The following is a 22,225-nucleotide window of genomic DNA, read 5'->3' as shown; positions in this document are numbered from 1 at the left end:
GTGTGTTTCAGGAGGCTGCCTCATCCCTTCGATTAATTACCTCAAATTCAGTCGGTGGTCAGGGACGGGAGGATATGACTACAAATAGAGGAAACCAGGAGGCAGTGCTGAAGGAACCTCAGCCTTTGAGCCTGTCTAACACATATGCGATTCTTGCTCTATGTGTGGAATAGAGTGGCGGCTGTGGGGAGGGTGAATAAACTGACCATTGCATGTACTCAGCCGAGGTTATTAATGTACACATTCAAGAGTGGGAGAAGAGTGAAATGTAATTATGATCAGGGATAGTATTGTAAGGGGAATAAACACAGTTGTCTGTGGCCAAGATCGAGAGTCCCAAAGCCCATGTTATCTGCATGGTGCCCAGGTTCAGGATATTTCATCTGGGCTGCAGAGGAACCTGGAATCGGAGGGGGAAGATCTAGTTGACGTGGCCCATGTGGATATCAATGATGTAGGTAGAAAGAAGAAGGAGATTCTGCTGAAGCAATATGAGCAGCTAGGGGCTAAATTAAAAAGCCGAACCAAAAAGATGATAATCTCTGGATTAAAAACTGAGCCCCAGCAAATTGGCACAGGGTTAACCAGATTAAAGAGGGAAACATTTAGCTCAAAGGTTGATGGGAAAGAAACAGGTTTGAATTCATGGGACATTAGCACCAGTACTGGGGAAGGAGGGAGCTTTTCTGTTGGGAAGGTCTCTACCTGAATCATGCTGGGACCATAACTAGGGCTGTGGATAGGACTTTAGACTAAATAGTGGGCCTGACTTCAGGAAAATTATAGAAAATATTGAATTTGGTGAGAGCTCAGAAGAGGTTATTAATGTTTCCAGAATAAGTAACAGGACAAAGAGTATGGAAAAGGTCAGGAATCTAATTTTGGGCGCAGCAAATGAGGTGACAACTATGAGAAAGGGTGGTGCAGTTAATGCAGGACTGAAGGTGTTGTACTTAAGTGCATACAGTATACAAAACACTGAGCAGATTGAAATTGGTAGGTACGATGTTATTGGAATCATGGAGACATGGCTGCAAGGGGATCTGGGCTGGGAACTAAATAACCAAAGACACATGTCCTATAGAAAGGACAGGCAGGTGGCCAGAAGGGGCTTGTTGTTAGGAAGAAACAATATTAAGTCAATAACAAGAAGTGTTGTGGAGTCAGGAAGTGTAGAACCTATGTGTGTAGAGTTGAGGAACTGCAAAGGGAAAACTGGCTCTGGTAGGAATTGTGTACAGGCCTCCTAATAGTAGTCAGGTAGGGGGGAGAAAATAAATCAGGAGGTAGTAAAGGCAGGTAAGAAAGGCACTATCACATAATTATGGGGAACCTGGGCAATCATGTTGGTAGTGGTTCTCAAGAAATGGAATTTGTGGTGTATCTACAAAGTGGTTTATTGGAGTAGTTTATGGTAGATCCTACTAGGGAACAGGGAATTCTGGATTTGGTGATCTGTAACGAGCCAGACTTGATTAGGGAGCTTAAGGTGAAGGAATCTCTGGGGGCAGTGGCCATTATATGATAAAATTCATCCTGCAGTTTGAGAGGGAGAACATAGAACATAGAACATAGAACAATACAGCACAGAACAGGCCCTTCGGCCCACGATGTTGTGCCGAACTTCTATCCTAGATTAAGCACCCATCCATGTACCTATCCAAATGCCGCTTAAAGGTCGCCAATGAATCTGACTCTACCACTCCCACGGGCAGCGCATTCCATGCCCCCACCACTCTCTGGGTGAAGAACCCACCCCTGACATCTCCCCTATACCTTCCACCCTTCACCTTAAATTTATGTCCCCTTGTAACACTCTGTTGTACCCGGGGAAAAAGTTTCTGACTGTCTACTCTATCTATTCCTCTGATCATCTTATAAACCTCTATCAAGTCACCCCTCATCCTTCGCCGTTCCAACGAGAAAAGGCCGAGAACTCTCAACCTATCCTCGTACGACCTACTCTCCATTCCAGGCAACATCCTGGTAAATCTTCTCTGCACCCTCTCCAAAGCTTCCACATCTTTCCTAAAGTGAGGCGACCAGAACTGCACACAGTACTCCAAATGTGGCCTAACCAAATTGAAATTGAAATCCGATGTAATGGTATTACAACTGAGTAGAAGTAACCACAAAGACTTGAGGGAGGAGCTGGCCAGAATTGATTGGAGGGGGAGCTGAGCAGGGAAGATGCTAGAACAGCAGGAGCAGGAGTTTCTCGGGGGGTAGTTCAGGAGGCACAGCAGAAATTCATTCTAAGGAAGAAGAAGCAAACTAAGGGAGGATAAGACAACCATGGCTGACAAGGGAAGTCAGGGACAGCATAAAAGCAGAAGAGAAAGCATATAATATGGTGATGATTATTTAGAAGCCAGAGGATTTGGAAGCCTTTAAAAAAACAGCAAAGGATAACTAAAAAAGCAGAATACTGCGAGGCTTGGATAGATTGGACATTGAGAAGATGTTTCCTCTAGTAGAAGAGACTAGGATGCAAGGGTACAGCTTCAGATTGAAGGGACAATCCTTCAAAACTGAGATGAGGAGAATTTCTTCAACCAAATGGTGGTGAACTGTGGAGGTCAAATCATTCAGTGTATTTAAGACAGAGATAGATAGGTCCTTGATTGGTAAGGGATCACTGGTTACAGGGAGAAGGCAGGAAAATGGGGTTGAGGAATATATCAGCCATGATCGAATGGCAGACAGACTCGATAGGCCGAATGGCCTAATCCTGCTCCTTTATCATTTGGTTTTATGGATTTCTGAATTAGGCGATAGTGAGGACTGCAGATGCTGGAGAAGTCAGAGTCGATGAAGTGTGGCGCTGGAAAAGACAACATCTGAGGAGTAAGAGAGTCAAGGTTTTGGGCCTGACTCTTCATCAGGATCCTGGCTGTCTTGCCCCTCAGATGCTGCCTGACCTGCTGTGCTTTTTCCAGTGCTACGCTTTATCGACTCTGGCCTTCTGAATTGCTTGGCATATCTACACACCTTGTGCACTCAAGTCTCTCTGAACATCAACATTTATAAGTTAAAAGTTCAAGCATGATATAGATATTCTATTTTTCTATTCTGATGATAAAAGTCAATAGCTTCAAATTCCCCCTGCATTATGCTATATCTTCCATTTCTTCTGCCTGCTCACTAAACCTATTTGTCTGTATTTGCATCTCTGTGCCCTACTCACATCTTAACTTTGACTTAGCTTTGTAGCTTAGCAGACTTAGATACATTACTCTCTATCTCTTCATCTAAATCATCAGTGTAGATTGTAAATTGTTGAAGTCCCAGCATTGGTCCTTCCAGAATTTCACGTGTCATTGTGTGCCAATTTGAACATGTCTTATTAATGTCTATGCTTTGTTTCCTGTCAATTCACTAATCCTCGAACCAGGTTAATCCAATACCCCTATTACATGAGCCCTTACCTTCCCTGTTCATCTTTTGTGTGGCACCTGAGTTTTTACCTTTTAGAAATCCAAGTATATGACAACTACTGATTCCCCTTCATCAACCCCACTGTTTACATCCTCAAAAAACCTCCATGTATTCATCAAACATCATTTCCCTTCCATGAAGTAACATGACTATCTCTTTTCATAGTGTTTTTTTAAGTGTATTGCTAAATCTTTTTTACTGATAGATTCCAGCACTTTCTCAATGATTGTGACAGGCTAACTGGCCTGTAGTTCCCTGTTACCTCTCTTGCTGCTTTTGTTAAGGCGTAGGGATTCATTTTCCTACTTTCCATTGACTAAGACAGTTCCAGAATCTAGGGAATTTTGGAAAATCATAACCAGTGCATCCACTATCTGCAGGAAAACTCATACTGTGAATAAGGTAAAGTGAATGATCGGTCGTATAATGGCAGAGGGTGTTGTTGCCAATTATAAATCTTCCCACTTAATTTTGATTATTTTTAACTCAGACAGAGAAGTGCATTGCCTACCGCCAATTTTGTATAGTATGTCTCCTGCGTACTCCATATCCCTCGTTACAGCATACCCATGTGGCCGCCTTTGAGCTGATGTTGTCATGAACATGTTTATGGATTTTGGTGTAATCCCTGGGAGAAGGTGTAGGCATTGCTGTCACTCATAGCCAACTGCAGGGTGTGTGAATGCCAATGGACTGAAAGGTTTTGACGTGCACAGCAGTGCTTCTGTAAATATTATGGTTGTGTTAAACCCATTACTGTGCTTCATTGCAGTTGCCTTGAAGAACCACAGCTGTAACAAGATCGCCGACGGAAGCGGTAACCATGGCAACAGGAAAGTGTTGGGATTGGCGGACGGTGTCCTGCCAGAGGGAGAGCTTTTATTGCAGGTCAGTGCTTTAGGCTAGATAGCTGGTATGGCCCAGTTAATGCTGAGATATACACCACTCCGTCATTTTGTTCCCCATGTATTAAGGAGAATAAACCTTAATAAAACAACTCTTGAATGTAAAGGTCACCATAGCATGAAACTAAAAGAATTTTTCGGCAAGTTCTTTATGCTCTGGTTATTTGCAGAATGCAAAACAAAAAAACCCCTGAGTTTCCAATGCAGGATAACTAGATATAACGGGAGAAGTTGGCAGCAGTCCAAGTGGAGTCCGGCATTGGGTTAACCTAAGGCATGATTAACTCTGGGAGTTGTAAATTTAGCGAGTTAAGAGGACCTGCCAACAGGATCATCAGAGGGCCTGAGTGACCCTCAGCGTTTGAGACAAAGCTCCACCACACTTACACCGCCACTCAACCTTTGAACTGTCTTTGCTTGACAGAAGCAGCTTAAGATCAGTATCAAAATCCTGAATCTCCCTCCCTAACGGCGTTGTGGGTCTAGCTACACCCAAGTGGACCGCAGCAGTTCAAGAAAGCAGCTCGCCATCACCTTCACAAGGGCAGCTAGTTTCTGTCTGTGTAGAGCTTGTATATTCTCCCCGTGTCTGTGCAGGTTTCCTCCAGGTGCTCTGGTTTCCTCCCACAGTCCCAAGATGTGCAGGCTAGATGGATTGTCTGTGCTTTATTGCCCCATTGTGTCCAGGGTTGGGCAGGCTTGGTGGATCACCCCTGGGGAACGCAGGGTTACAGGGATAGGACCAGGTCCAGATGGGATACTCTGTGGAGGGTCAGTATGGACTCCTTTGGCCAAATGGCCTGATTACACACTGTAGGGATTCCATGAAGTAAGGCAGTCATTTAAAGTTGCAATGGAGACCAGCTGTCAAGAGAACAGGCAGCTACACCAGCCTTTAAGCACTGGCAATGTGATTGAGTCTCCAGGCTGCCTTACTTTCAACCTCCCTTCCTTGTAAAGCTTCATTCAAGCCAAGATATGAAGGACTCACAAGTTGAGGTATTGGGGGTGGGGAGGAGGGTGGATTCAATGTTTTGGAGGGACAGGGCAATGTATTCAAGCCTCATTTTGTCAGTAAACCAAAAGCAACAGGAAAAGGTGCTCAAACACAGCATGGTACGCAACTATTAAGGAAATCAGTTTCTGAGTTTCTTTGCTGTGGGTGGTTGCATACGCTAAACTCTTAGCTCAATTATTTCTGTCAAATTGAGACAGGAGCTGACAACACCTTTAACATTACAATTCCTGCTTCTTCCCAATGAAGGTGAAGTCCTCAATGCCAATCTCAAGGAGGATATTGAAGAATAAGTCTACTGAAAAACAGGAAAAATAGCAGCCAATAGGGGGCCCTTGGAGAAGGAAGAAAGACATCTATGCCACACATGAAAAACTCATTGACGCATGCAAGCTAAAAAATTACTAAAAGGATTTCTAATTGAAAAACAGCTAAAAACTAAAAGGATTTTCACGAACAAAAGATACCACAACGATTCTCCTTCTTTCAGTTGAGAGAGTGAAGTAGAATCCACTACATTGTGGCCCAAGACCATTGTCTTGCAAACACGGCCCTGTCAATCTCAAATGTTAAAACCCTTGCCCAGCAAATTGCAGCAGGTATACCTGAAACTGTCATCTTCTGGGATGCTTGCCCCCTCAAGAGGCTGGAGGAAGGACATTAGCTCCTTGTAAATGATTAATTAATCATCCTTATGTTTGTTTGTCACTGTGGTTATAGATCATTTGGAGGTATTCTAATGTATTGTGCAGACAGATGTATTTAATTGTGAATTGCACATATGCTCAAGTGTCTGTCAGTGCCCATGGATGGAATGTGAAGCCTTCTCTCAAGGTGAATTTGGAGATGGGGGATGATTTGATTAGAGATTCTCTCAAGTGCTACCTTTTGATACTTGGGTGAAATACTTTGGCTTTTGGAGCGTACATGTTCATTCTCTGCATTAAATTTAAAGGCACAACATACAGGGAATCATTCATTTCTTAGACACTACTGTACTTAATGTTGGCAAACGATAAGAAGCATAGGTTAGCAGCAAAGCTTTTTTTCAGAATAAATGATACACTTCTACATACAAAAAGGCATCATCCCAAATAGCAAATGAACACAGCTGCATGTTTTTAACCAGGCAGTTATAGGTAGTGGAGGGTGAGGGAGTGTATGTGTCCTTGCCCTGCCCACAGTCTCTCTGTAGTCTCTTATAGCTTTGAGTGGTTGCTCAAATGCCCAAATAATGTCTGTGGCCTGTTGTATAATTTTATTTTTTCTTGGAATGTGTGCATTGCTGGGGCAGCTTTCAGAATAAAGGTCGTGCATGTCACTCCTTCCTGCCTGACTGGGATATCCAGACCCTGAAGAGTGCTTTTGAAAATTAGTTTGAATTTTCTTAGCCAAGAGCATGAAAACCTCTTTTGATTCTGGCATCAACTCCACCAGTGAATTTTCCTTTTCATACTACCTATTACTGAAAGCTGAACTGTCAATCAATTCTAAGTTGCAGGAAATCCAAAGTTGATGGTGTGAAGTTGGGGAATTCTCCCACTCTCTTCAAACTGACCACATTAGATGCCTGTGGGACCAACACATCTGCAGAACTGTGATTCCTCAATTGCGTAAATACTGTTAGATTTAATCAAGTCCAGGACATCTGTGTGGCTGGGGATTATTTTAAGGTATTCCAGGCAGTGTGGAACTGAAAGACTGTCTGCCCCTCCTCCTGCAGCTAATGAATCACCAGGCAGCAAGTGGAGGAGTTGGGAAGTCACTGTGATAACCCAATGCAGCATCTGCTCTGATCATCTTTATCGATGAATATGAAACCCTATTTAAGACTCTACCCCATGTCAGTAGACTTGCATTTTCGGTGAACTTTAGTCTTTGTATTTTCTGTTGCTTGCTTTATAGCACAGAAACAGTTCATTCTTTCTCCAAAGGAATCTTCTCCCGCTCCTATTTCATGTCACCCTTTCAACATACCCTTCTGTTCTCCTCATGCGCTTGTGTTTATTTGGCATCTCTGGAGTAAAAATGTGCAATTCACCTAAAATAATTCCCTGTGGACATGGGTTCCAATTTCTCACTACTCTGGGTAAAGAGCTAAAGAACCAGGAGTAGGCCAATCAGACTTTGAGCACACTCCAGTATTTAATGAGGTCATGGCCCATCTACCTCAATACCTCTTTCCCCTACATTATCCTTTGATTTCCTCATGTAGTAATTTATTAATATGAGGCTTATGTATATTCAGTAAGTGAGCCTCCACAGCCCCCTGCTGCAGGGAATTCCAGAGATTCCCACCCACCAAATGAGGAAATTCCTCCTCTGCTCAGTCTGAAATGACTGACCTCTTCTTCTCAGTCTGCATCCCCTTGGTTCTTGATTCCACCTCCACCCCCTGTCCCAACTGGAGGAATCTTCCTCCTGCTTCTACACTGTTAAGCCTTGAAATGACAACCTCCCCATCTCAGGTAAAGTGGACAGCTGGCTGAAGCCAATATGAAAAGCTGCTGATGCAGCATCCGCAATACGTGAATTTTAGCTCATTTTCCCAATTGGAATAGGTTTCAGCTCAGAGACAGTGCCTATGACCGTGTCTCTGTGGCTGTCATTTCACAGGTTGCGACTGAAAAGCCATCAGCTTTTGATCGACGTTCTAAAGGAGCAAAAGCTGTCAGTAACGTGCCAAAAAAGCCTCAAACATCTTGAATCAGAAGGAACTGAACTTCAAATCATTGAAAATGTCCTTCCGGCTGCTTCATTCTCTGATAAAAAGGACAAAAATGTTCTTTTTTTTAACATTCTAAAGCTTCTGTTCATAACATAAACGAGACTGAATGGTGTTAGATGCTGGAGGGTTAACTGGACTTATACTGAAATGGAGCACCATGATTCAGTTAGCCCAGTGGGTGAATGTACAATTAAGGATTACACTGTGTGGAACACTATGAGGTGTATGTATGGTATGGTGCTGTTTGATGCCATACTGTATGGTATAATATGCCATTAAAAGGTATGGTATGGCACTGCACTGTATAGAATGATATTGAACTATACCGATTAGCATGGTATTTCAGGACATTGTATGGTATGGTATGGTATGGACTGGTACTCTACAGTATGATATGAGACAGTACAGCATGGCATTGCCCCATATACCATGTGTTAATATTGAAGTATAAGTGTGTAAATTAGCTCACCGAGCTGGAAGGTTTGTTTTCAAATGTTTCGTCACCATGACTAGGTAACATCATCAGTGAGAGTCTCCGGTGAAGTGCTGGTGGTTTGTCCCACCTCTCTATTTATAGGCCTTGGTTTCTTAAGGTGGGTGATGTCATTTCCGGTTCTTTTTTTCCAAGGGAAAGTAGATAGGATCTAAATCCTATGTTTATTGATGGAGTTATGGTTAAATACCATGCCTCTAAGACTTCTCGTGCGTGTCTTTGTTTCGTCTGTCCTAGGATGTGTGTGTTGTCCCAGTCAAAGTGGTGTCGTCCTTTGTCTGTGTGTATAGGAATTAGTGATAGTGCGTCGAGTCTTTTGGTGGCTAGTTGATGTTCATGTATCCTGGTGGCAAGTTTCCTGCTAGTTTGTCTGATGCAGTGTTGTTTCCAGTTCTTGTATGGTATCTTGTAAATGACGTTAGTTTTGCTGGTAGCATTGAAGTATATAAGATTGTATGAAATGGTATTGTATGAAAGGTTATGTGTTTTATAGTGCAACTGCAACTGGCTTCTGACCAAACTTTGGGAAGTATTTTAGGGTGCACTAGAAAGGAAAAAAAACGAGGTAAGAAGATTGAGACATTTAGGGAAAGAATTACATAGCTTGGGACTGAGGCAGGGGAAGGGTCTGCCACCAATGAGCAAGTGATTAAAATCAGGGATGTATAAGGGGCCAGAATTGGAGGTGCATTGAGCCCCCACAGTGTTGGAGGAGGTGAGAGAGACTGTGAGATGGAGGAGATAGCGAGAATTCGAATCATGAAGGGAATTAAACTTGTCTTCAACGTATTAAAGTCACTGATGAGTTTTTGTTTTATGAAGGAGACCTGCCTTTTGCCAATGGGAGAAAGTTAGAATAACGATTTAATATTTGTTGAGGAAAAATGTGAACTAAGTAACAATCTCAGATATAATGTGTTTTCAATATACACTAACCAAACACATGGGAACCCATTCCATTAAGTTTTGCTTTAACATAATAGCAGTGGGTTGAACTTGGCAGCAAGAGAAAAAGATTCGACTTGTCAGTTTTGGCATTGTGCTTGGAAAAATATTGTTCCATTATTTCTTCCTCTCCACAAGTTCAGCTTTTGCAAAACTGTGTTCTCTTTACTGTAAGAATTCTTAACGATTGAACTTTGTGCCAGCGAGCAGCTCGGGATGAAAGAGATTCTTTTGCCAGTGCGTGGGACCCTCATATGTCAGACAGCTTTGTGACTCACAGATTTCCAGCTTTTGTAATGTCAGAAAGTCAGAACCACCCGGGTGTGTTTACAGACCGGAAGGACACAGTTTTACAGCAGTGGTGACATCTGCTGTTGAAGCTTTCCCCACGCGCTACCACCCAAACACTAAACCTCAGTTGATCAATTCTCATCTGGTGTGGTTTCAGAAAGGCCCAACGTTCAGTCACTGGCTGCTCTCAGAGATCAGTTGTCAAAGCAATAATGTCCCCTCTTGCTGCTCCCTTTGCAACCACCGCTCCCCAGGATCAGCAGAAAAGAAAACGTGCAATGTTGCTTCGTACCTGACACAACCTCGGACATCGTAAAGCACTTTTCCAACTAGTGGAGGACTTGTGAAATGTTTTAGAATCGGAATCTTGCAGCTGATGTACACACAGCAAAGTCCCATGAATGGCAACGATGGTAATGACCCAGTCCTCTGATATTGTGATGCTGTTTGAAGGATAAATATATCTGGCAGCGCATCAGGGGGACTGCCCCCATCCTGCTCTTCTTCAAAATAAGCCCAAGGGATTTTTGTATTCACCCACAGAGAGAGCACTGATTTCACATCCCATCTAACTGTGCAGCACCTCCAACTATGCGGCACATCCTCAGTCCTGTACTCGAGTGGAGCCTAGATTGTTGTGATAAAATCTCTTGAGTAGGACTTGAGTCAGACTCTGACTCAGAGATCTATGCACCTTAGCTACAGTAGAGATGAGGAGAGCCAATTGTTGTTTTCTTGTCCTTGGAGCGGTGTAGTAGTTCAATCCAGTTAAATCGTTTTCTAGGCCACTTCGTAGAACTGGTGAGTGATGACCATGTTGGCATTGGTCTTGAGAGTTGCATGTAGTCTAGACCTGGGTAACAACAATTGGTTTCAGCAGCTAACAAAGATTGATAACTAACCACCCTTGTACCAACCACGATCTAACCAGTCCACACCCTCTTCACAGGCTGTATAAATTGCTATCCCTTTTCTAAGGTTGATTTCTTGTGTCCCAGCCCTAAAGATCTAAAGCTTTGACTTTACGTCAATTCTAATAAATTATTTTTATATTGTACTGTTTATAATTATGCAATGTTTTCATTAGCTTATACTTTATTTTTATTACAATTATCTATAACTAATGTTATGAATTATGATTATGCTTGATTTATTGCATTATTGTATTTGGCGTCTGCCGCCATAATGATGTTATTTTAATAAGCCAGTTAGCTAACAATCATTTCACGTTCCTGTACTAATATTTTATTTCCCAGGTTTCAAAGAAAGACTTTCTCAAACTACCATGGGGAGATTTGAACTCCCATGCTCTGCGCTATTGATATAGGCCTGTGAAATTGTAGCTCTGCAGCAAAATCTCTGTGCTACCAAATTCACCACCTTTACTCTACCTCTCCCTCCACTCCCCCTTCCTGCCATTGTGTTTGACATTGGGTTTATATGAAGGCATATTCTGTGGCCATACCTCTGGTTGAGACATAGAGGGTGGTTATCTTGGTGAGGTTGAAGACAGGAGTAGCAGCCAGGGAATCCTACTCTTAGTAAAGGCTGTCAAAAGACTCTAAGATGTAGGAGCAGAAGTCTGCCCATTGAGTCCGCACCTCTATTCAATGAGATCATCGCTGACCTGATAATTCACAACTCAATTTTCATGCCTTTTCCCCAAAGCCCTTGATTCTGTTAAAGGTTAGAAAGGTAGACAGGAAGAAACTTTGCCCCTGATAGAGGGATCAATGTCTATGGACATGGATTTAAGGTAAGGCTTAGATGAAATGTGAGGAAAGCACTTTTCACCCAGAGGGTGTTGGGAATCTGGAATTCACTGCCCATAAGGGTAGTAGAGGCAGAATCCCTCATAACATATAAGGAATGTTTAGATGTGCACTTGTAATGCCAACGTATGCAAGGCTATGGGCCAAGTGCTGGAAAATGGGTTTAGAATAGTCAGGTGGTTGTTTTTGACTGATGGGACATAATGGGTTGAAGGGCCTTTCTCTGTGTTGTAGATCTCTATGACTGTATGACCTTAAGATTCGATTAAATAGCCTTGAATATGCTTAAAGATCCAGCCTCAACAGACTTCACAAACCCCTAAGAGAAAAAAAAACCCTCCTCATCTCTCTCTTAAATGTCCGGCTCCTTATTCTCCATTCTGCCCAACTGTCCAACAAGGGGAAGCAGCCCTTCTGCATCTACCCTGTCACATTATTTTTAGAGGCGGGAAGAATTAAAGGGTCCAGATGCTGCTTATTTACCATTCCACCGTCGGTCAATTTTATGCTGTGGGTGAGAGTCTTTGGGTGAGATACATTTTGAGACCATGTGCATTGCTCATGCCCACAGCCATTCCTGGTGAGGGATGAAATGTGAGCCTCACCCCATTAGATCAGCAAGCATTTGTCCAAATGCAGTCAGTAGTGGCTCCATTCTCCCATGGGAGATATTGGGTTGCATGATCCCTATGTGCAGCGAGACAGTGATCACACAAAGTGATCACTATGTGCAGCGAGACACAAAGATCAGAAGATCAGCTCAACAGGTTTTGCCATTTGGCCCACACCTGGTTTCGCACAAAGTAAGTCCCATAGTGTGTAAGTGGTGGAGCTACAATGGGGCATTTCTTATTGAGTTTTATCACAGGTGTCAGAAACATAAAAAAAAACTCTTTGACATGCAGTGGATTTTTTTGAAGCATAATGACACTTATTTGGGCGTGATTCTGATGTTTGATTCATCCTAAGACAAAAAGATAAATGCACTGTCATGCAGATTGTTGTTAGCTTTACAATGTTGACCAGAAGTCCCAGGGAAATTCTCTGACCTCACATAATGGGATCTTTTAATGTCCAGTTTTATTGGACTCACCGTTTGGTGTGCCGCTGTGGTTCAGTCATTAGGATTCTCAACTCTGAGTCAGAAGGCTGTGGATTTAACCTATTCTGAGATGTGAACCCCTCGTCCAGGCTGATGTTTGAGTGTAGCATTGAGGAAGCGTTGCACTGCTAAAACTGCTGTCCTTTCGATAAGATATTAAACTGACATCCCAACTACCCTCGCACATGGATCTAAAAGACATCACTGTGAAGAGGAGCAGAGGGGTTCTCTTTGGTGGTTTGGACACCATTTGAGCCACAATTGATATCACAAAAAAAATGATCTGAGCATTATCACGTACCAGTGACTATGCTTTAAAGTATACTCCATTGGCTTCCAAATAGCCAGTCATCATGAAAGGTGCTATAGATATCTGGTTCTTTCTGTCATCTGAAGCCAACAACACAGTATGTTGTCAGTACCACCACAAATTCAATGTTGTTTGAACTTAGATTATCTGTAGTTAGAGGAGAAAGTGTTCCCAACTAGTCTGCTATGAATTAATACGATCGAAGAATATGTCTCTACCTCCGAATAGCCCTAACTGCTACAAACAACCAATGCATTGCAAGTGGAGCTGCTGTTGTTAATTAAGCAACGAGATGAGCAATGATGCTTACATGTTGTTATGGTGCTAAACTAAGGCAGCAAAGTCTGGCTAGTAGCTGACAAAAGCCAGTACCGAACTGGTCTGGGACTCAGCTTCCTCCCGGGTGGAATGGTGTTTCAAACGGTGAAGTGTTTAAATAGGAAGTAATGGTGGTCACTTTGAGTTGGGCAGTGGGAATGAAGTGAAATACTGGCATGCTAAATAGATACAGTATTTTTAATCAGCCGTTATGTCACACATCTAGGGCAGATGAAACCTGCACCTGGATCCTCTGACCCGGAGATAAGGAAATTAAGACCGCACCATAAAAGCCCTGCTGGCATGAGTACATTATCCTGGTTAAGGATGTGTAAGGCATTAATTGATTACATACCCTGAGCACAAGGTAATTACCTAGGGCACAGAGTAATGTCCCTGCCTCTAGGCTAGAGAGTCTGTGTTCAAATCTAACCTGCCCCAGAAGTGTGCTACACAAAGGCTCAACAGATTGGATAGAAATCATTTTTGTATGAGGAATGACTTCTGGGCATTGGGTGTTAGTAGGTGGGAGGCAGATACAGGTTGTGTAAAGAAAGCAACTTTTATGGAAAGGTTATGCATCTAGTTTCATATTAACACCTGTAGCTCTGAATCCAATTAACAGAGTCCAGCCATGATACATGGAAGAGGTGGTCACAGGAGACACTGAGGGCAGTTGAAGATTACCATTGATCTACAAATATTTAGGTTGGCATTGATTGCGAAATGAATACAGCCTTGTTCCAGGGAGGAAAGATTTTGGAAGCATTTTAAACTCAGAACTAGGATGTCAAAATAACGAGCTCTTTTCCAGGTACTTACTGAATATTAAATATCATTATGATTAATCAAAAAGCTAAAGGAACTGCAGAATCAGAAACAAAAAATAGAAATTACTTAAATAAAGGTCAACAGGTTTGGCAGCACGGAGACAATTCAGAGTTAACATATCGGGTCCAGTGACCCTTCTTCAGAACTAAACTCTTGTTGTTGATTGTTGTAATGTAAATGGAATGTGCAAGAATACAAATGAATTTGGAAATGGGGACTTCAGCTAAAAGTATTTGTGTCCTCCTGTTCTTTGAGGAAAGGTCATAGACTTAAAATGTTAACTCTCTTTCTCTCTCCTCACTTAATGTCTGTCCTGTTGAGTATTTCCAATATTTTCTGCTTGAGTTTGAAAAGCACTGAGTTAAGATATTGTTTGGTATTTATTCTTTGGACCTCACAGTGGTCTCTCCATGGTTGACATTCACTGAGTTAATCCTTGCGAGCCAGTACCAAGGAGCTCAGGAGCTCATTATGATTCATGGACTGTAAAGAATGAATGAAAAGAAAGGACTGCAGTGTATTTTATCGAGTCTCTCCAAAATATCGCCTTTTTAAAATTTCAAACATATTCATTTAAAAAATCTTTATATATATTTGGTCACAAATGTAGTTTGGTTCTGTGTAGTAGCATATCAAGGAAACAAACAAGCCATGAAGTTTGACTCTATCGAAACAAACCAAAGGCATCTCTTACTTGAACAAGACTATACGTGCTGAGGGACATACTAAAGCTCGGAGTGACTGTTGCCATGGCACAATGGGGAAAGACTGAGGTCTTCCTGTTGAAGTTAAATGGGGATCCGTTCAAATTATTGGACCCTCCTGGTGCATCAAATGCATGCAAATATTATCTCTTCAAAACATTACCTGGCTTTTCTTTATTCCTCGTATATATTTTATTCATAAAAATATAGTTAGTAACAAATGCAGTTTGGTAGTATATCAAGGAAACAAACAAACATCAGATTGGACTCTGTCTAAACAAACCAAAGGCATCTCTTACTTGTACAAAATTATATTAACATTGTTATAGACCGGGCCAGACCCCCTCAAAATATTTTAAGAAGGTCGCCCAGACCCTAACTTTTCTAGTTGTTTTAAGGAGGTGTAGAGTGGATATTCCAAGGGTGATGCAGCTGGCCCAACCACTTAGCTTTAAACAAAACAGAATTTATTTACAGGAAAACAAAAGAGAACAGAATATGAAATAACATAACCTATCTGAAAATCCAATCGACACGAAAACACAACTTGATGATGCTGTTCCAAATGCTTGTAACATCCCATCAATACCCCCTTGGGGAAAAAAGGTAAAATCAAACACAGGTTCTTACAGGAGAGATGTCAGAGAGAGAGAGAGAGGATCAGCATGGAGCTGCTTCTTCGGATCAGGAGCTTCTCTGGGTTCCCGGCTAAAACCTGACCAGCAGCTGCAACCAAAACAAACCAGAGAAAAGCTGAGCTGGGAGAATTGGTCACTCCCTTTCATTGTGCAAGTGTTTTAGAAAAATACTTAAAAGCTTCTTCAAGTAAATAAACCCAGACATATCAAAGCCTCTGCTTTTACGACCCCTCTGAAAAAGAAACCAAGGACAACATAACCTTGTCAAAGGAACAGCATCATCACAACATACATTTGGGGCACTATCTTTGTATTCCTTGATTTCCTTACTATTCAAAAATCTTTAAATTCTATTCTTGAAGATACTCAGCAGAAGTGCTTTCAAAGTTCCATGGGAGAGACAACTCAAAACACATAACTCTCTGAGTCAGGAAATTTCTCCATGCTGTTGTACAGGTTCGGGATGGAGGCATTCTACCTCCTGGGTGTAGCTGGTAGATACCAAATAAAGTTAACAGCTAGTAGTTATTGCAATATTGCAAACTACATATGTATCACTGAATCACATCTGTTTCTCTAGGCATCTACGCAAGATCTATTTTCTGTGTGATGTCTGACATCCTCACAGTGTATGACATAATTCACACTTTTCAAAAAATTAACCTTTTCAGACCCTCAGACAACATTTGCCTTAGCCCTAAATGACCATCCATTTATCCTCAGAGTGTGACTCTCCACCAAGGGAAGCATCCCCCCCAACATCCACTCCGTTCAGTCTTTTAAGAATCTTATAGGAAGACACATGTTCTGGTCCTGATTTAAAGTTAATTGTTAAATTGGAACCTAAGTGGCCTGCCTGTGCATCTCTGAAATGGCGATCACATAATTCTGGGTCTTTATGTTTTGAAACCAGCAAACAAAAACTCTCAATTAAAAATGCATCAAAAACTCTCAATGCATCATCAGGCTGTTGGTTTTGATCAAAACCACAGATTATGTCAAGCACGTAGATGCCCAAATTAAGTCACAGAAACATAGAACCTGCTACAGTGTGAAAGCAGGCCATTAAGCCCATACCAAGCTTCAAAAGTATCCCATCCCAACCCACATTCTTACTCTCCACTTACTATGGCTAATCCACCTAGCCTGTACATCCCTGGGCACTATAGCACAACCAGTCTACCTAATCTGCATATCTTTGGACTGTGGGATGAAGCCCACACAAAGAACATGCAAACTTCACACAGACAGTCACCCAAGGCTGGGATTGAACCCAGGTCCCTGGTGCAGTGAGGTAGCAGTGTCACTACTGTGTCACTCCTTTCCGTAGGACTGGCTGCACTCATTCCCTCTCTATGAGGGTAGCTTCAGGCACTGGTTAATTACAAAGTTACAAAATCAGGATTCAAACTCAGGGATTGGTGTCAAGTAAGGATTTCGGTTGAGTTGATTAATCAGCTTTTGCTCTGTTCTTGCTTTGCTCCCAGTGATAAAATAATCCTTGTGCACTCTTTTGTACAGGTTATTATCAGTGGTCCTTCGTGTCAGTCTTTTGCCCATAGTTCGTGTCCTCTCCTCACCTCATTCAGTTTCTACTTTGACTTTGCAATCCACCCACATGATGTTATACTGTATTATGAATCCCTAATGACCAGCATTGAATAAAAATAAGTGGCTTAATCAAAGATTTACATTAAACTGCTAGCTTGCAAATAGCGTCTTTTAGATTAAGTGATTCAGCTACCCAGTGTACACCTGACCCATTGTCTAAATCCAACACTGATGGAGGGTTTACCAATGTTAAGGAAATATCTCAGATTGACATAATGCAGTTGCTAAATCTGCTGTACTCTCAAGGTTTTCATTTGTATTGTTCAAACCATTTATTAATGTGCACCTTATGGCGTGTTACCTGGATTTTCACTCTCACATTGCATTGGTGACTAGTATTAATTTCCATATTGCTTTTTCTTCCAGGCTCTGAATGGGTTTGTCCTGGTCATCACAGCAGATGGACTTATTTTCTATGTTTCCCATACAATTCAGGATTATCTGGGCTTTCACCAGGTCAGTAAATAAACTCACAGAAACTTCTGTTATTGAGCCTTAGAGATGTACAGCATGTAACAGACCCTTCGCTCCAAATTGTCCATGCCAACCAGATATCCTAAATTAATCTAGTCCCATTTGCCAGCACTTGGCACATATCCCTCTAAACCTTTCATAGACCCATCCAGATGCCTTTTCAATGCTGTAATTGAACCAGCCTCTACCACTTCCTCTGGCAGCTCATTCTATACGCACACCACCCTCTGCCTGGAAAGGTTACTCCTTAGGTCCCTTTTAAATCTTTTCCCTCTCACCGTAAACCTCTAGTTTTGAACTCCTCTACTGTGGGGAAAAGACCTTATCTATTCGCTCTATCCATGCCTCTCAAAGTTTTATAAGCCTCTATAAGGTCACCCCTCAACCTTTTAACTTAAAGAGGGAGGTCAGTTGAGGTGGGTAACCTCACAAACTTTAAAGAAGGATACCTTTGAGTCATGGACTAAAGCCATTCATGTTCAAGTGCAACAAGAGAGAGATGATATCCAGGCTTGGGCTGACAAGTGGCAAGTAATGCTCACGTCACACAAATTCTGGGTAGTGTCATGCATGGCCGGTGGCAAGAGTGGGAGCAGGGAGCCTGAGACGGTGTGTATGTGAGTGTGAAGGAGGGATGGAGGGAGTAGGTGAATGGGGACGGAGCGGGGGAGCAGGCAGCCTGAGGTGGTATGTGTGTGGGGGGTTTGCACACATTCTTCTGTGTGTGTTTTCTCCGGGTGCTCCGGTTTCCTCCCAAAGTCCAAAGATGTGCAGGTTAGATAGATTGGCCATGGGAAATCGCCCCATGATGTCCAAGGATGTGCAGGCTAGGTGGATTAACCATAGAAAATGCAGGATTCGCGGGCAGGGGTGGTGGGTCAGAGTGGGATGCTATCTGGAGGGTAAGTGCGTACTTGATGGGCTCAATGGCCTGCTTTCACACTGTAGGGATTCTGTGATCTCCTTCAGAACTCTGGGGTATAGTGCATCTGGCTTCCCAATCCTTTGCCTTCCTATTAATCTTCACCTTTTCCTTTTCTTTTGCTTTTATACTGTCTTTAGTTTTCCTTGTCAGCCGTGGTTGCCTCATTCCCCTGTCTCCCCCCCTCTTGGTCTGTTTCTTCTTCTTTGGAATGAATGTCTACTGTGTTTCTCGAATTACCCCTGGAAACTCTTTAAGCAAACTGAGATTGTTTACTGGTGAGGTTCTCTTTAGTGTTGACAACCCTCCAGGATTGACCTGGAGTCTGTGATATTTGAAGACCCAATTCCCAGGACGCTACATTATGCAGCCCTGAAGAAAAGTCAAAGGCACGTTAAGAAAGGAGTTTTCTCTGGCATTTGTTTTTTTTTTGAAAATTTCTCTGTGCTATGTTTATAACTATTGTAAATGGGAAAGGAAAGGCAGTCAAGCAGCACTGAATTGGCAAAGGAGTCTATTTTTTTCCAGTTGGTGATAGGAAGCAGTGCATCACCAGGATGGATGTGTTAGACATCTAATAGAAGCTCAGAGCGAGGAGGCCAGTCAGCTCTTTGAGCCTGTTTTGTCATTCAATCTGATCATGACTGACTTTCTGTTTCAATGCTCTTTTCCTGCTATCTCTCTATACGTGTCGTTGCCTTTTAGATCTAAAAATTCATACCTAAAAGCTCAGTGGGTAGAGAATAGGGCAAGTCATGTGGTGAAAGCTCCATTGTTTTGCTACCCATCACTCCCTTCACCTTGCTGCAGCACATTAGGACTTCCCTCAGGCTAACATCTTGGAGAGAGCATTTTAGGCCCGGTGTCTTGCCAGAGTAGGACAAGAACTGACTCAAAAGGCGAAAGTCAGTCTTTAGCCAGGAAGAGCAATGGCGGGATTTTCGATCTTCAGAGGGAGAGGTTGGGGGGGGGTCCTACTGTTGGGAAGGTCACTGCTCAACACTGGGGCTTCAGGGCTAAGGATACCTACTGACCAGGCCAATCCAGCTGAACACGGCTTAGAGCTGGGGCTTTACGACCCCAGAGAAGCTCCCGCAGCTGCCTCATTATCCACATTGTTGGGGCTCATCGTGGCTCTCTGTGTTTGAGGCCAGATTGAGTTGGGTTCCAGCAAGGAAGCCATTCACTGAGTGGATCCTTTATTCTCGAACATACGTCCAGGCAAGTGTAATTACACCTGAACTGCCAACTGAGTTATTTCTTGAAAGCATCAGGTTAATCTGATGGTGCTGTCCAAATAGTTGTGCATCTGCATCGTTAATGCTTTACTACACCAGCAAGAAATCACTTTGAAATTTAAAAAAAGGGATTTTCAAAGGACCAGCGATGATACTTTGGACAAAAGGTCTGACTTCATTACATTTTCAAATTCGTTAATAAAAGGGATCTGCTCTCAATGTCATGCCCCAAATATTGCAAAATCTTGCTGATATGTCGTTTGATCCAATTTAAGAATTCACCAATTTCTTCTGGAGGCTAAAGGTTCATTCACACGCCAAATGTGCAGACATGTCAGGGATTGTGGAGACAGCTATATCCTTTTAAAGAGTAGAATCAACAAGCAGGAGTAAAATATCCAGTTAGTTTGGTCACGATAATGCACAGTAAATGTTCATGTTCCATGAAAGGCAAGAGTAGAGAGGCGATTAATAATTCATGTCTCTGTTGCACCCACTAGCTGACAAGTACAAATAGGTCAGGCACAGGAAGTCTGTTGTTCAGCTTGACATTGAAGGATTTGAATCTTGTTGTTAAAAGACAAGTGGGTTCTATTCAATGGTTAAAAAAAAAATCAGCTACAAAGCAGAAGCTAAATGCAGGCAAAGCTCTGGTTCTTAGCCAGTTAAGTGGTTTAGGATCTGGGTAAGCTGACCATGTTTGGCATGAGGTATATTTACTTGATCTTTAAGTTTCAGTCCATCATGATGAAGGTTGCACGCCGGCAGGAACACAACACTGATGTATTTGCTGATGATCTATAGTTTATTGTTCAGATGGCATACCTGTAAAAAAGGAGTTCTGAGTGCGCCCATTGACAGGGACGCGAGCTGAAATTACTTTGCGTTTCTTAACACTTTAAACTTTTTATCTTTATGTTTTTGCCTGTATTTGTTCCAATGTACCACTCTGTAAACTCCTCCATGGTCACATCCTGTTATTGGGCTTAGTATTTCACTTCAACACCAACCTTTTCCTTCATGTGAAACTGAGATGATGAACGATCTGACTGTCTCCCGGATGCCAACTGTGTGACTGTTGTAGTGGAAGATATTTCAGGGATAGAAATGCCACACAAAGCTACCTCTCCTTCAAACCCCCTCCCTCGCTTCCTTCCACTCTGTGTTGGTGCACACAGGCACAAGATCCCAAAAACTGCCCCTGCCACCCGGACATTGTCTTCAGTCCATATTCTGTCTAGTTCAGTGCCGCTATTCACCAATTATAGGGGCTAGATAGGGTCCCCAACTCGGGCTGTGCACACTCCAGGAGATATCATTACATGAACTCTGACCCTCAACTTCTTCCTACCCCTCCCACACCCCTTCTTCCCCCCCAGACTTTTGCCATTGGTTGCCTGACATGTCAACTACCAGAGACCTGCTCGCTCAAGCCTAGTTCAGGACTTGACTTTTGGATGTCTGGTCACTGCATCCTCGTTTCAGGGACTCTTTGGTGAATGACATGGATAGTTTAAACCTCTCCGGTAAACCTCACCAGTGCTTCAGGAAAGTTGTGTTACCTCACAATCCTGAACAAACATCAGGGATAGAAAACCTGGGGTATGGCGTCAGAGGCTGAGGGATGACCTGATAGAGGTTTATAAAATCATGAGGAGCATGGGTAGGGTAAATAAGCAAGGGTGGAGTAAATCCAAAACTAGAGGGCATAGGTTTTAAGGTGAGAGGGGAAAGATTTAAAAGGGACCTGAGGGTGGAGGGGGGGGGCTGCGGGGTAACTTTCTCAGGCAGAGGGTGCTGAGTGTATGAAATGAGATGTCAGAGGAAGTGGTGGAGGCTGGTACAATTAAAACATCGAAAAGGTATCGGGATGAGTATATGAATAGGAACTGTTTAGAGGGATATGGGTCAAATGCTGGCAAATGGGACAAGTTCAGATTGGGATATCTGGTTGGCATGGACGAGTTGGACTGAAGGGTCTGTTTCTGTGCTGTATGACTGTATTAATCAGGCTCATCATTTTGTGGCTCTGCATATGGTTCACATAAACAAGAAGCAGAGCTTTTTGTTACAAATTGCATTAAAGGGAGGTGGTGGAATCCTTTTAAACTAACTTGTCTAGTCATCTGGAACCCCAGACTAAGGTTCTGAGGACATGACTGCCTCCGTGGCAGATGGTGGGATTTCTCCTTGTTTGACAGCCACAGAATGTAAATTGTTTCAAAAAGATATCATTATGTTGTGTGTACATGATGTGGAGTTCATGAAAGTGTCTGTGGCTCTCCAGGCTCCTTTTCCAGGACGAAAGTGTTTTGAACTACTTTGTAATGAGGGCCATCTGGTGTTGAGAAGGGAGTGGTTTGATTCTTGGGATGGGAGGGCTATCCTATGATGAGGGTTTTAGAGACAAATGGGCCCCATATTCTTTGGATCTTGCAAGTGTGATCTCATTGAAGTGTATAAAATTCTTCAAGGTTAAGTACCAAGAGG

The 22,225-nt window shown here is 42.6% G+C and overlaps 1 protein-coding gene across 2 annotated transcripts in view; it reads left to right on the top strand.

The window, feature by feature from the left end:
* The window catches only part of LOC140481835 (aryl hydrocarbon receptor-like), a 151,031-nt gene that overhangs the window by 78,957 nt on the left and 49,849 nt on the right, over positions 1 to 22,225 (top strand). The window contains exons 3-4 of one of the 2 annotated variants that reach the window (XM_072578367.1): positions 4,211 to 4,326; positions 17,468 to 17,557. In XM_072578367.1, the coding sequence (XP_072434468.1) occupies positions 4,211 to 4,326; positions 17,468 to 17,557 (206 nt within the window). Of the gene's footprint in view, positions 1 to 4,210; positions 4,327 to 17,277; positions 17,348 to 17,467; positions 17,558 to 22,225 lie in introns of those variants that run through there. The other variant, XM_072578368.1, reaches the window with a different exon arrangement.

Source organism: Chiloscyllium punctatum, chromosome 10 (assembly GCF_047496795.1).
Source record: "Chiloscyllium punctatum isolate Juve2018m chromosome 10, sChiPun1.3, whole genome shotgun sequence".
NCBI lineage: Eukaryota > Metazoa > Chordata > Chondrichthyes > Orectolobiformes > Hemiscylliidae > Chiloscyllium > Chiloscyllium punctatum.
This window is presented reverse-complemented; position numbering and strand designations above follow the sequence as displayed.